The sequence below is a fragment of the Leptopilina boulardi genome, unplaced genomic scaffold, assembly GCF_019393585.1.
Source record: "Leptopilina boulardi isolate dan_hultmark-lab unplaced genomic scaffold, ZJU_Lbou_2.1 LbouV2_342, whole genome shotgun sequence".
Lineage (NCBI taxonomy): Eukaryota > Metazoa > Arthropoda > Insecta > Hymenoptera > Figitidae > Leptopilina > Leptopilina boulardi.
This window is the reverse complement of record NW_026137910.1, coordinates 2,392,827-2,409,327: the sequence shown is the minus strand read 5'-3', so window position 1 is coordinate 2,409,327 and position 16,501 is coordinate 2,392,827. Positions and strand designations below refer to the sequence as shown.

The 16,501-nt window shown below is 24.5% G+C and overlaps 2 protein-coding genes across 2 annotated transcripts in view; one reads left to right on the top strand and one right to left on the bottom strand.

Annotated features, from left to right (window-relative positions):
* LOC127286023 (rotatin) overlaps nt 1–4,250 on the top strand; it is a 29,746-nt gene extending 25,496 nt beyond the window's left edge. Inside the window, exons 24-29 of the mRNA XM_051312302.1 lie at nt 34–776; nt 939–1,143; nt 2,342–2,553; nt 2,791–2,931; nt 3,101–3,230; nt 3,468–4,250. Of these exons, the coding sequence (XP_051168259.1) occupies nt 34–776; nt 939–1,143; nt 2,342–2,553; nt 2,791–2,931; nt 3,101–3,230; nt 3,468–3,742 (1,706 nt within the window). The 3' untranslated portion in view covers nt 3,743–4,250. The remainder of the gene's footprint in view (nt 1–33; nt 777–938; nt 1,144–2,341; nt 2,554–2,790; nt 2,932–3,100; nt 3,231–3,467) is intronic.
* A 5,998-nt stretch (nt 4,251–10,248) lies between these two features.
* LOC127286031 (putative protein MSS51 homolog, mitochondrial) lies at nt 10,249–16,111 on the bottom strand. The gene is made up of 2 exons (XM_051312313.1): nt 14,526–16,111; nt 10,249–10,918 (listed from the first exon to the last, which is right to left on the bottom strand). The coding sequence occupies exon 1, from the start codon at nt 15,982–15,984 to the stop codon at nt 14,563–14,565; it is 1,422 nt and encodes a 473-aa protein (XP_051168270.1). The 5' UTR covers nt 15,985–16,111; the 3' UTR covers nt 10,249–10,918; nt 14,526–14,562.
* Between the last annotated feature and the right edge of the window lie 390 nt (nt 16,112–16,501).

Below are 16,501 nucleotides of genomic sequence, written 5' to 3'. Positions count from 1 at the left end.
TTTTACATAAATAAAACAATTTCTCCTTTTCAGATACCGTGAGTCCAAGATTAATATATTTACGAAATCGTTTTTGGATAGAAATATACAATTTTTTAGCCGTCCTCTCATTAACGGAAAATCAACATCTCGAAACAATGCAAACGGCATTAGAATTATATAATCCAGAAATTGTAATTAATTCAATTTACGAGGCAATGAGAAATTCAGCATCTGAATTGCAAATGAGTGCAATTGGATGTCTTGCATTTTTATTGTCACAAGAATTGCAAAAAGACACGGAAAAAGGGACATTCTCATTGAAATTAGTTCTTGACACAAGTCACACTTCAATGACAATTAAAAATAAAGATTGCAGTATGCAAAAAATTTTATCAAATGTTAATAAATTGTCAATAAAAAATTCCAATTTACATATTAGAAAATCAAATGAATTTTGTGAAGAGCAAAAAATTTCAAATGGCATCACAAAATCATCACATCACGATAATAATCAACAAAATCTCACAATTGGCTCTGAGATCTGTAAAATTCTTTTACATTTATTTATTGCTCATAGCTATGCAAAAACAAAAAAAGCCGATAAACAATCAAAGGACAAGGATCTTATTGTTGGAACGTTAACGAATTTACTTTGCGTTTCGGTGGAGGCAAAAAATGTGGCAATTGAAGAAGATTTACTTGAAACTTCACTTATGATGCTCAAGGAATTGTACGTGAAATTAAATCTTCAACCATTTGAATTGTACAGAAGTCAGACTGATCGTGAGAAAAAGGTAAAAAGTCAAAGAAAAAAAATTTAATTTCCTTATTATTAGTTTTTTTCTATTTTATTATTAGAAGAATAAAATTATGAAAAATAGATTTTAAAAATGTGAATAATTTGTGAGAATTTTTTTTTTTTTTTTTTTAATTAATATTTTTGCTTTTTTCAACAGGTTCATCCATTGTTACATGAAGTGAATGCCATTTTTGTATTGTTAATGAATTTCATGTACAGGAGCGTTCAGGTTAAAGAAATATTTGCAAAAGCTGGTTTAGCTGACGTTTTACATAAATTATGGGCCTGGATCGCTTTACACAAAAGCGTTTTAATATCCGGATTGAAACTGATTGCTACTTTTACCACCGATTGTCCTGAAGGTCAGTTACTAATCTTTAAAAAATTGTGAATTGAAAAATATGTATTCGTATGTTCATTTTTTCTTTTTTTAATCATTATTATTAATTATTGCGTTACAATTTGCATTTCAAAATGTCAAGTCACAGATTTCTATAATTTATCCAATTTCATAATTTCTAATTAAATCGCGACAATTATTGTAAAAAAATAAATTATTTAAAAAAAAAAATTTTTTTTTTCTATAAAAATGAAAAAGGACAAAAAAATATTTTATAAAAATTTTAAATTTCTAAAATATATTTTTTGATATAAAATATTTGGTTCGTAAAATATAACTTTAAAAAAAAAATTGAGAGTTTCTTTTAGCAAATTTATCTGCATTAATTTGTTAATGTTAGGAAATTTCTTATTTTCAGTACCTAAATTATATTAAAAGTCAATTTTTTCTAAACGATTTATTAAACATTTTTTGTTTAGAAACTACAAGTAAAAATAAAATTATTTCTTTTGCAAGCAACATTTTAAATTTATTTCAAATCTATTATTTTTATTTTATATTCTCTAATTTGGATTAATCAATCAGTAGCAGTTCTTTAAATTTTAGGAAATATGTTCTTTTATTTTATATTTAAAAAATAAAATGTTATAATTTCTTTAATTTTTATATTTTTTAAAATAGTAATTTATATTTTTCTTCAATTTTTTCTTCAATTTTTTTTTAATAAAATAGTAAACAAACTTTATTTTGTACATAAATAACAGACTTATAAATTGAATATCAAAAAATTTATATTATTTTTTCAAATTCAAAACAATACATATTTTTAGAAAATTTATCGATTTATGTCCAAATTATTTTGTAAATTCAATTATTTTTTTTTATTTGCTCAATTAAAAAAAAAAAAATAAATAAAAACTTTAGTATCGCCATTTTGATACCATGAATTGAATTTACAGAATAATTGAATATGAAATAAATATTGCTTATATTCTATTTATAATTTTTTTTATTGATTAATTAATTAATTAAATTGTATTGTAATTTGTTTAAAATATTATTGAGAAAATTAATTCCAATTAGTTTAAAAGATTTAATTAAAAAATAATCTTAATTCAATTGTAGGTATTTTATTTATACATAAAAATCTATACAAAAAATAAAAATGGTTTACAGAAAATTTTAATTTTAATGCTAATATTAATTTTTATCAATCTCAGCCGCTCAATCATTGCCATTAACTACGACATTACCTGGGACAGGACTTCGAAAAACACCAAATACTGTTGCATTGATACATGTTATCATTCATTTAGTCTGCAAGGAAATTGAAAAGGCAGGACAATTATTTGAAAACGAAAAATTACATTTTGCATTTCATGCTCTACGAAATTCGGTTCATAATCACGAATGCCGAGTTGCAATTTCAAAGGTACTAAATTACTTCAATTTTGATTAATAGAAAAACATTAATATTGCAATTAATAATTATAAATGTGGTTAAATTAATTTTTTTTTATTTAATACAATATAAAAATAAATAAATAATAATAAAAACTTTATACATAATATCCAAATTTGAATTTGAAAAAAATGTCCACCATATTGGATCCGACATTTTGAAAAATTTAAATTCTATTTTATTCAGTAAAATTATAAATTTTTTCAGAGTAATCTTCTGCAATTTTTTATGAAAATTCATCCAACAAGTACCAAAAGAGTGAAACCATGGCCTTTAGTTGAAATATATTGTCTCGAATTTCTTATTGACTTTACGTATTACGAGGAAGGACAATTAAGTGTTTCAAAAGTAAGAATTTTAAAATATTCTATTATTAAATACATACGTTGATTTTATGATATTAATTCAATAATTTGCATAAAATAGTAAACGCTTGAATTTTTATACTAAAACAACTAAACTTATTTAATTGGTTTTATTTTTGAGAAAATTTTTTTTTTGTTTTTCAAATTTTTAGGCAGTTGATGGTTTGGATGTTCTTATACAATTGGCACGATGTTCCACACCATCGACACGAATTTTGTCATTATCAACCCTCAGAAATGTGGCATTTAATTCAACGAATCGACCTCGACTTTTAACATCAGGTATATATTTTCATAATACTTTCAAACAATTTATATTTAGCAAAAAAAATAAAAGAAAAATATTTATAAACTTTCTAAAAAAAAAGAATATAATTAAAATGTATCACATTTTAATATTTTAGAGATAAGTTTAAAAATCAATTTTTTTTTTAATAGTCTAAAAATATCTACAGATTGTGAAAAATTTCGACAATATTCTACCAATATAAATTATTGAATAACTTCTTTTTTTTGCAGTGGATTTTATTAATCTTCTTCACACAACATTTAAAACCGGCTCAACAGTCGAAATTGGAGTTGTTGGTTCAATGCTGTGGTCATTGATTAGTAATAATCAAAAAGGAAAATTGATAGCTCGAAGTACGGGATTCGCTCAGAGTATTCAGGAAGTACTCGGTAAATTAACACTAATAACAGTGCCTGAAGAAAATCAAGAGAAAGACTTGATCAAAATGTTACAGTACATATTACAAATTCTAAGTCCTGGCGAAAACAAAAATGATCCCAGCTAATATTGACTAGGTAGGAAAACAAATATTATTTTTTTTGTAAACGAACACAAAAAAGTTCAATATATATTAAACAGATAAAAATATATTTTTTTTTTTGTAAATAAGCTAACAATTTTTTGTACTTAACTCTACATCACATTATCATTATATTTATTAGTTTCCGAATTATTCCAAACGAGATAATATTTTAAAATCATTTCTATTAAGAAAAATGTGTGTCATATTTAGTTGTTGTAATAACGACTTCTTTTCTATTAGCTTATATTGATTTTTATTATAGTTTTCTATATAAACGTCTGTCCGTCTGTGAGTGCAAAAAAAAAATTTCAACTAACTTTTTATAAATGAATGTGAAAAGTTTGATATTATTGATTATAGATATTAATTTTAGATAGTAATGAATTTTAAAAGAGGGACTGACTATTTTTTACCATTTTACTATTAATAATGCTTGTATTTTGTACAAATTTTTAAATATTTTAAAAATAAATTTGCAAAAATGTAACAATTACTGTATACATTTGTAAAATCCATATTATATTTATTTTCAAATATATTTTATTTTTGCTAACGTTTAGGTTTTTTTTGTGATTTAAAATAAAAAAAAAATTTTTATTCAAGAAATTATTGTGGTTGCTTTATTATTTTTAGTCGTTTAAAATTTTACAATGAATTTTCTTTTATTTAAAAAATAAAATTTACAACATACCTACTTTCAAGTTTACAACTATCATGAAGTTGGCGTCGATTCTCGGTGCCGAAATTTGTTTTTCATATAGGACCAAAAATGTTAAATTATATTTTTGAATTTAAAGATTTTTGGTCTAAATAATGCCTTGAGAAATACTTTTCAAGGTATTATGTGAACGCAAAACTTTAAAAAAAAAAAAAATTATGCGTTACATTAAATTGTCGCATTGTCGCGCGAAAATCAAGCGTGCGTCTCTTCTATCTTTGTCACTCTTATTGAATTTGAAATGGTGGGGATAATTTTTTTTTGAAAATGTATATATTTTCGATTATCATATTGTAATACTGTTTTAAATTCTAATTAAAAAAAATAAATGTTTTTGTTACATAATTTATATATTTAATTTAAAATTACATATTAGATAAATAAGAGTGAGAGAGAAAGCAATAGACGCGTTTCTACCCTCTCAGTGACGCATTTTCACATCCCCCCCCCCATTGCCTTGAACGTGATTAGTGCAAAAATCAAAATTATTCTCGCGCGCCTAAATTTCGTATGATCATGTGGTTTAAAATTCACTTTTGTGCTTCATCAATTTCATGGGGGGGAGAACATTTGTCTAGCGTCGGTCATATACATCGGTTCGAAATCGCAAATTATCATCGGGCGTTTCGTTATTTGATGACCACGTATTTGTGAAAATTAAATTAACATTTTTAATTCTTTAAAAATCAGTGTTTTAGCTTTCGGGAGTGTTCGCAATTTCTATAAACCCGCGATCGTATTAAATGAAATTTTTTTTTTTTAACTTAACATGTGGTCCGGGAGTGTGCGAAATTCTTAAAACCGCGTGTGAGTGATTTTTTTGCCAATTTGGAAACCAGCGTTCGAGTACCGCTCCAGGATGGAGATCGGGCATAGGCGAAAGATGTCCACGGTAAGATTTTTTTATTTTATAACTATAGAGGGGCATCGCCCCCCTGCGCGCTTCACGCGCCAACCCCCCGTTTTTTATTGTTTTTGTAGATGCGGCCTTATGACCTATTTTGAGTTTATGTTTGGCCAATTTCTGGAATTTAAAACTATTATTAATATTTTATTATTTATTTTTTTAAATGTTATTTATGATTATTATTAATAATAATTTTTAAAACAAAATTTATCGAATTTTTTTAAATTTTCCTGCCATAATTTGACCTACATTTGAGGTTATGTTCGTTTTTTGGTCGTTTCCTTCAAACACAAAGCAGTATAAGGAGACACCACTGTCTGGGAAAGGCTGAAGCCGTTTTCCCCGTTTCTCTTGCAATTAAATGCTCATCATTATTTGGATTTCATTGAAAATAGTTTTGTAAATAGATTTATATTTTGTATTGCCTTTAACACAATTTGTTTTGCAACCTTTAATGGAACCACTAATCATATTTTCTTACTTTTCTTTAAATTATTTACAAAAACCGGAAAAAAACAATTAGTTTATGCAGGTTATGTCACGGTAGGCATTTTGCGAAAGTTCTATGTGTTAGTAACTGTATGTACACATTTTGTGTCAGTGTGGGTAACTAGTTCCCAACTTTTCCGATAGGTTCGACACCTCCGTTAATTGTAAGAGAAACTGGGAAATCAGCTTCAACTTTTCGTGGGCTTAATATAGCAGTGGGGTCTCCTTATATGTACTACTTCGTGTTTAAAACTATTATTAATATTTTATTATTTATTTTTTTAAATGTTATTTATGATTTTTATTAATAATAATTTTTAATTTTTAAAACAAAATTTATCGAATTTATTTAAATTTTACTGCCAAAATTTGACTTACATTTGAGGTTATGTTTGTTTCTTGGTCGTTTCCCGCCAAAATAACCTAAACTCTAAATTCAGGTCATTTTTGGCGGGGAATCCACCTCCTCTCAACTAAGAGTGAGGGGGCTTGCGACTATATTCAGAGTCTTGAAACGAACATAACCTCAAAATTTATGTCATTTTTGGCGGAAAATCCACCTCCCTCTCAACGTAAGGGAGGGAGGGCTTATTGCGACTATATTCAGAGTCTTGAAACGAACGCAACCTCTAAATTCAGGTCATTTTCGGCGGGGAATCCACCCCCCTCTCAACGGAAGGGGGGGGGGATTGCGTTTATATTCAGAGTCTTGAAACGAACATAACCTTTAAATGAAAATCATTTTTGGCGTGAAATCCGGTGAGAGGAGGGGGGAGGACTTGCGGCTATATTCAGTCTTGAAACGAACATAACCTCAAAATTTAGGCCATTTTTGGCGGGAAATCCGAAGAGAAGAGTGTAGGGGAAGAGGACTTGCGGCTATATTCAGAGTTTTGAAACGAACATAACCTCAAAATGTAAGTCATTTTTTGCGGGAAATCCGAGGATAGAGGAGAGGGGGGGGGGAACTTGTGGCTATATTCAGAGTCTTGAAACAGCGGCGGCTGCAATACCTTTTTGTAATATATAGGTAGATAATAATTGAAAAAACATGGTTGTATGAAAAATTGCAATTTTTAATTTTCTTTTTAATTTTTAAATGTTTCTTTTCTTCAGACTGAAGGACAGGAAGGAGGATGCAGAGAAAGCATGGCCCCTGCATAGTTTCCCGGTCTCCCCGCATAGAAGAAGGGGCCACTGGGGGACTGGTCCAGAAGAGGCGATGCTGCCATCGCTCTGTCGAGGTGAATCCGCGATCGGCAAGTGAATTTTATCTTGAACGTAGCGACACACTTTGAAATGATTAATTTCTAAAATTTTATTTTAGTATTTAATTTACACAAATGGCAAGCATTATTTTAAATGTATGAAATTTAAATTTCTATATATTTAAAATTTTGTAAATTGTTATTTATTTCAAAGATTATCATTTCTTGTAATGCTCCCCCTTTTTATTATAATTCTCAATACATTTTTAAACTTAAAAATTAAAATATAATAGTCTAAAAAGTTTTCTATCAACAATTTCTTAACACTTAATTTGAAATATTTTCTAAAATTAATATTAATAAAATTAAAATTTCATTTGAAAAAATTAATGTAAAGAATTAAAGTTAAATTAAAATGAAAAAATTGAATAAAATTTATATTAAAAAGTTAAATAATTTAAATCAATTTTGTTTTTAAAAAAATTCATGTATCAACAATTTTGATTTTGAAGTTAAGTTTAAATTTTTTAAGTCACTCTAAAAATTATACATTTTTTTGACGCGAAACATGTGATATGTATAGTTAAACAAATAAATAATCACAGTCACTGCACATTTTACCCTATAATGTACATTTTTAATTAACTCGATTATTTTAGCGAAACATTAAATAATTCTCAGAACTTCGTTTAGTTTCTAGATAATTCGATATTACTTTTCTTTTTTTATCAGTTTGCAAATTAATTCTAGAAAATAATAATTATTAATTAATATATCTTTAAATGTCATTAAACTTGGAGTTTGATTAAAAAATTGCTAGTATATAAATAAACGCATCCAAAGTCATTATTTTGTTAATTAACATTATATAATTTACTATAATTATTCATTATTTACATTAATGGGACTGGATAGGAAGCCGACGAAGCAACGTGATAAGATTCCACAGGTGTGTATTATTTTTGCAGTTAAGTGTCCTCGAGGAAGGAATTTTCCTTATAGCTAGCAAAACAGGAAAACTGATTTAATTATCTAATTACTTTCTTGTAAACTAAACACATGAACTTGTGTACATATATATATATATATATATATATATATATACTTTCATCGTTAGATTTTTATTCATCAGAAAACTGCGCAATTATATGAATATAAAAAAACCGAAAAATTGTTATAATAGTTAAAAATTCATAAACATCATTGAAAAATAATAATTGTTATCTTTTAAAACCATTAAAATTAAACTATGTATCGTTTAAAGTTTCTGCGTTTCAAACTTATTTACTATTTCAGTAATTTATTTTTACTTATATATTTAGTGAAAAAAAATTTCCATTTGGCATTTAATTTTCACACTCAAATTAATGTTATCACAAATTCACATTTATTCCATATAATAAATTTTCAGAAAAATTTACCACATTTTTTTTACCTAATTAAATTTAATTATTTCAATGATTTTATGAAAAAAAAAAATTGAAATTCCACGTAAATTTTATGATTTCTAGAATAATATAATTTTTATAATAAAAAAAAAGTAAACTCATTAAAATCAATTAACTTTATGTCCAATTATTTTTATTTTTACAAATTTAGAAAAAAATTACCATTGTATGTGAATATTTCTCTAAACTATCTTATTGGAATATTTAGTAGATTAAATTTGTTTATTGAAATAGAAAAAAATGTTTCCACTGATACATTATTATTTTTTTTTTTTTTATCAAAATAGGTAATCGTAAACATTTAATACTTATTGCCATTTTTATGTTTCGGAAATAAAAAACATTAGATTAAAACTTTTAACATTTTTAAAACGTGAATGCAAAACGGTGCCTTTGTTTTTTTTTAGAAAAATTTTTATTACATATTTATTTTAAAAAATGATTTTCATAGCATATATTTCGGCAGTTCTTTTAATGTATCATTTTTTTAAAATTAATTTCTAGTAAAAATATTTATATGATGCAAAATGAAAATATCACAGACAAAAGAGCAGTAAAAGACATAGTAAAAATTTAATAAAAAGTGCATAATCCCGTAATACGATCTTAACGGTACGAGTGCCATCCATCGTGTGTTCGAACGCGGATCTTCTACAGTTAAACTGGAATACCATACAAACTTACTATTACAATTTATTATATTATATAATTAAACTTTATTAAAATAATTGTTATACACTGTTTTGTAATATGAATTTTCATATTATTTTTATTTTTACGTTTTTTGAAATTAGAAATCCAAAAATCATGTTTTTCTATCATTTTGTAGAGTTTTTGAAATCGTACCTTTAAATCTATTAACAAATATTTTAGAGTAATTTTATTCAGAGTTATTAACGTTAAAAAAAATTTTTAATTTCGACAAAAGTTACTTTATTATAATTTTTATTTAAAACTTTTTATGTAACCTTTAAACTATATCATAACCAGCGTAAAATATGTCCAAAAATGTATCAATTTACTTATTTTGGAACTTTATATGATCTTAAAAATAAAGTAATTAAGAACATTTCAAAAATTCACAATTATAAAAAAAATCTCATACTTTCAGTTTTTATCAATTTCTATCATATGTTGTATAGCTGTTTCTACTATAAACTGTATAGTAATCATTACTATACCTACATTGAAAATTTTCTTTTTCTTGGAATTTATTCAGAATGACTTTAATTTTTATTATAAATATTTAAATAACAGATAAAATTTATGCAATTTCAAATTTCATCTGTCGAATAAATATAAATTTTACAATTTTTATCCGTTAATTAGAAGGAAGTTAATTTATTATATTCAAATAAAAACTTTCATAACATTTCCACAATTCCAACAAATCAAAATTAAATTCCATAAGAATTTAATGTATTTCATATTTTCTAGGAATTATAGAAACCCTTTTTTAAAATATATAATACACTGAAAAAAAAAATAGTATTGAATCAAGAAAACCTATGTACTTGACCGTATTTTATATCAATATTTTCTTGATCCAAGAAAATTTACTTCAAAACTAATAAAAATTTCTTGGATCAAGAAAATATTGGTATAAAATACGGTCAAGTACATAGGTTTTCTTGATTCAATACTATTTTTTTTCAGTGTACAATTAGTCATTATGAATAAACACCGCAACTATTCTTTGAAACTTTTAAGATAAATTATAAATTCTTTTTTCATAAATATTTTTTTACCAACTTTTCAGCATCTCTTACTCTTTAAATATTCAATATTTCACAATAGATAAGAATAGTTTTAATAATTTTCTTTTAATTTCGTAATATTGATACTCACAAAATAATTTTTGGAAAATATTTTATTTTTTACAGTCCTCGGCGATGATTTTCGTTGAATAACATTGAATCATTCATAAATAATTAAACTTTTCCTCTGTATAAGTACATTTAATAACATTTAAATTACTATTTAAAAGTAATTTTTATTGACACCCTTTGTAGATGTACAAAAACGCTTAAAATTGTACGACTCGTAGACATTGGCACATAAACTGTTATCAAGTTATAAAATATTTTTTTTTTTTAGAAAATATTTAAATAGGTACTACATATTTAATTGTGAATTTTACATTATGTATTCATATTGTGTTATTAATAACAGTTTAAATGAACATGTAAAATTTTTTTTTTTTTTATTTTTATTGTATTATTATTATTTAAAATCATACTTGTAACGAACATAAACAATATATCTTTAGACTTTAGTCAAATGCGAATAAAAAACAATGAAGAAGACGAACAAAACGCAGTTATTTCAATTAAAAGAATATTCATCACTTTTTTTTAAGATCATGTGAAAATTGAAGTCTGCAACCCACTGAAACAAATTTAAATACAATAAATTAAAAAATTCAATGACATATAATCAGTGAAATAAGAAGGCCTATAATACGGTTATATGATTTTAATAAATAAAAATATTTTCCCAACTACAGTTCCTTTTCAAGGGATATAATATATTATCATCACGAAATTTATATTCACCCTTTTATAATGACATCATTAAAAAAATAATTATATATTTTATGAAAATATTTTTATAATTTTAATGATATTATGATAAAAGGATGAATATTTGGCTAAAACTTTTTTTTTTAACTTTTTGAACATTGCGAAAAAATGTTTCATTATTTTTTCGAAATTTTTTATCAAATCGCTTACGAGATATAAATTTAAAAAATTTTTTTTTTTTTGAACGCTCATAATTTTTTTGAACTTTTTTTTTCTGAACTATGTTTTTGAATTAACTTTTCGAAAATTCAGGTCTCGGATCAACTTTAAGACACAAAAAAAGTTGTTCTAGTTGATTTACATTCTAAAAAAAGTCGAAAAAGTCCATTTTTAAAATATTTAGTTAAATTTAATAATTAGTTAATAAATATTTTACTTTAAATAACTAATATTATTAGACATTAAATTCATTGTTATTAATTCCTTATAATACACTGAAAAAAAAAAAATTTATTTGATTCAAATACTCGATTACTTGACTAACGAATAAATATTTATTTGTATCAAATAATTATTTGAATCAATTAAATGGTATTTACTTCAAAATATAGAAATTATTCGTTCAAATACAATTTATTTAATTCAAATAAAAATTATTTGGTTCAAGTAAATATTAAGTTTTAATTTTAATTGTCAAAAAATTGTCGGGACAAAAATTAAGTTTTACAGATTATTAAATTAATTTTTTTTTTCAAAATAATTGAATTACAAAATATTTTAAATTTGAAATAAATTTTCTGGAAATTTAAACTGCTGTAGTTTATTTTTTTTTAATTTCTGACAATTCAATTTTAGAGTTTTTATTGAAACTTTTTTAAATTATATTTAATTTTTAAAGAAATATTAAAATTATTAAAAAATAATTGAATTTTTGAAGAGTTATAGATTAAAAATTATAGAAATAATTAAATTTTAGAAGGTTTTAAATTGAAATTTGTGAAAATTGTTGAATCTTAAGTGATTTAAAATTTTTGGTACCTTATTTGCTGATTTTTTTTTTTTAATTTTAGAAACTTATTGAATTTCATAAAATTTTTAATTGAAAAATAGTTTAAGATAATTTAAGTAATTAAAAGAAAGAAGATGTGCATTATATATACTAAGAAAACGTATTTCGTTTGAAAATTTTGTAAAAAAAAAATTGAAAAAATGGCAACTTATTAAAATAAGTCGAAAAAAGTTGTAGTTATGAAAAAATAGTCGTATAATCCGAGACCTGAAAATTTGATGCAAAAAATGATCGTAAAATAATTTACTATTATCTATTGCAATTTATAAATTAAAATCTTATTTTTAAAACCTAGTCCCTTTATATGGGGAAGCAATTTTTTTTAATTTTTCGGAATGAATTTCTGATGCGCTTGTTATGAAAATCATAGTAAAAATACCTGAAAATTTTATTTTCACAGTGAAAATCTTTAAAAAAAAGATTAAAAATCCATGTTTTTTACGATGCTGAAGTACCTAACGTTTATGGTCAACGATTAGAAATAAATTTTTTTTAACACGGAAAATTATAAAATTGTTTACCTAAAAAATTTTTTTTTTTATAATTTGTTGATTAATAAAAACTAGGTATAAGAAATATTTTTTAGGCAAAAAAGTATGTAAAATTTTCAAAAAATATTACAGGATATAAAAAATATATTTCAATGAAATCTACAACTTTTGTGTAAAATATTTTCGAAAATTTTGCATATTTTATCAAAAGAAAAAAAAACATTCGAATTTAGTATCTTTTTACCTTGAAAAATCAAATTTGTGGACATTTTCACTATGATTTAATCAGTGCATCAAAATACCATATTTCTGCATATACACCCAGAGAAAAGATTTCTTTGATTTAAAGAAACCAGTTTCTGGGACGCATGAATATTCCCTTCTTCATTAGACTTGACGGAATTTTTGTGGTGTCAAATTAAAAATTATAGAATTTACATTCATGTAGAATTTTAAAATAGAGATTTTATAATGAGCCCAATTTTAATAATGAAAAATTTCTATTTAACAAAATTCTGATTTTGTATAGAATTTTTATTTAATTGAACTTAGATAAAGCAGATTTTCCAATATATCGGAATTTTCAAATAACACAATTTCCATTTAACAAAATTGATATCTAGAAAAATTTCCATAAAAAAGAATTTTTATTTATCAGAGTTGTTCTTTTGTCGAATGTCTATTTATCCGAATATTCACTTAAAACGTATTTTTATTAACAGAATTTCCAACTAAAAGAATTTCTTTATAACAAAATTCTTATTTAACAAAAGTTTTATTCAACAAATTTCTATACAATCTAATTTTTATTTAATAGTATTGTCATTTAACAGAAATTCTTCTTAGCTAAATTTTTAAGACAGAGAATTTCTATTTCTCCGATACTTTATTTGACCGAAGTTTCACTTATCCGAATTTTCATTACATAGAAATGTTAAAATGTCGAATTTCCATTTGATCGAACTTTCACATATCAGATTATCCACTTGGTATACAAATTTCAGCGGGAATATCTGATATATGAAAGTTCGATCAAATGGAAATTCGACATTTTAACAATTTCTATCTAATGAAAATTCGGATAAGTGAAACTTCGGTCAAATAAAGTATCGGTGAAATAGAAATTCTCTGCCTTAAAAATTTAGCTAAGAAGAATTTCTGTTAAATTTTTTGAATAAAACTTTTATTAAATAAGAATTTTGTTATGTAGAAATTCTTTTAGTTGGAAATTCTGTTAATAAAAATACTTTTTAAGTGAATATTCGGATAAATAGACATTCGACAAAAGAACAACTCTGATAAATAAAAATTCTTTTTTTATGAAAATTTTTCTAGATATCAATTTTGTTAAATGGAAATTGTGTTATTTGAAAATTCCGATATATTAGAAAATCTGCTTTATCTAAGTTCAATTAAATAGAAATTCTGCAAAATCAGAATTTTGTTAAATATAAATTTTTCATTATTAAAATTGGGCTCATTATAAAATCTATATTTTAAAATTCTAGATGAATGTAAATTCGATAATTTTCAATTTGACATCACAAAAATTCCGTCAAGTCTAATGAAGAAGGGAATATTCATGCGTCCCCAGTTTCTTTGACTTGTTTTCTTTCATTCAAAAGAAAATTTTCTTTGGAACAAAAAAAGCTTCTTTCATTCAAAGAAAATTTCTTTGATTCAAAAAAATTTTCTTTGAATGAAAAAAAAATTTGTGCATTAAATCGAAGAAATTCTAACATTGATATAGAGTCAAAGAAACATTTATTTGAATTAAATAACAAATTTCTTTGAAACGAAGTTAATTTGTTTGAAATAAATAAATTTTCTTTGAATCATAGAAATCTTTTTTCTCGATGTAACACCATAATAGGCTATATAATCAAATATTATGAATGAAAAAATAAACTTACATCATGTAAAAATGATGATGAAGAGAAAAATTTCATATCACTTGGTGGTTTTATTTTTCTTGTCAAGAGATTCATAGATATACAAACATTGATTATTTGCAGCTATAGGATAGTAAATATCCTGCCTTTGATAACAAATATAAGCAAAAGGATTATTATCGTTAAAAATACATTTTGCAGAAGGATATTCAGAATCAATGTAACATTTATCAATACACGCTTCAACATTGTGTATAGCTGTTACTAATAAAGGACATTGTCCTTTATTTAAAACTTTTATAGATTTCTTCCATGTTTTGTAAACGTGAAAACCTGGATCAAAACAGGCAATCAAATCAGGTTTTAAAAAACTCTCTTCTCTACAATAATCATGATACAATGTTTTTCTTGTCTCAAATATTAATTTTTTATTTTCCATTTTGCAGAGATTACAAACTATTTTTGTTTCTTTCGAATTTGAGAACACATCAGGACCAATAAAAATCAATTGTAATTTTTGCAAATTTGGCAAAAAATGTAATATCACTTCCCAATCGGTGACAATTGTTTCACCTATATTTGATCCAACGATGTGTATTACCATTGATTGTAAATTATTAAGAGACAATTTCTCAATGGCAAAAAGTGTTGTAAATCCTCTTGAAAATCGATCTGATAATAAACGTTTAAATATTGTCGATTTAATGTCTTCTGAAACATTTATTACATCACTTTTTCCAAATTGAGTTAAATCTGTTGACGAGCGCATTTCAATAAATTCTAACATTGAAGAGGGCAATTTCTTTGTGGCATTATAATAAGGAGAATCAATCATCATCTTATCAAATAGTGTAAATGATTTTAAACGATAAAATATACTTCTCACTGTATTAAAACAAGCGATATTTTTTTTACATTCACTTTCATGATTAGAATAATTTAAATGATCCTTACAAAAGCTTGATAAAGGACATTTTTTGCAATTTATAAGAAGATCAGAATTACTTTCATAACAAACGGTACAAATTCTTGGAAATGAAATCATTTGAAATTCAATTTTTGTTAATTTTCTCCGTAGTAATGTAACAGTTTCTATTACCAAACGCATATTTAAATTATTAAGTGAAAGATGGTATTTTTGTTTATCAACATCATCTTCCAAATAGATTAATGCCTTTTTTTGAGCAATGCTTTTTAGTGATTGAAATACATTATTAACCTTCCATTCTTTTTTTATCTGGCATATTACTTTGCAAAATTGTTTATGTGATGACCAATCTTTTATTTGATGATCTTTACAACAATAGGATATCATTTGACAAGCACCACATCTTTTTAGATTAATATTAGCTTCTTCACCAAAACAACGACAAATATGACACATATTGGGAAAGTAAAATTCATGTGAACTTTCTATTATACTTTCGTCATGATTTTCAATGTCGACAGATTCAGAACATAGTTTCTGAAGATAATCCATTTTTGTTTATAATTTTTTCAATTTTATTTGTTAAGTTTTTAAAAAGAAACCGAAGAAACTACTACAAGATAAAACGCAAACTTTTTTTTTTTGGTTAAATCAAGATGGACTTTCCCTCAAACCAATGTTGAATGTATGTTAAGGTCATCGCACAATAGCTTCGCGAAAGTCGTTAGAGTGAACGAGATGCATGAAATAGAAAAGGATATGAATATATTTCTGTCCTTTTCTAACTCATGCTTCACGTTCGCAAACGTCTTACACTGAACTATTTTGTTTAGGCCATTATGCCGAATTTACAAACGCCAAAGAATGAAAAGCGCTAAAGGTGCTTATATACCTCAAATTTCGATCAGATGAACATTATTTCTGGACCGTGAAAATGCGTGAAAAGTCATTTTCACGGCGGGTATTTTTGAATTGTTTTAAACAAAAAATGTTTTTTTAAGAAATATAATATTAAATAATTGTTTTAATATGTAAGAACACTTTAAAATAGTGATAGAGAGATGATTTG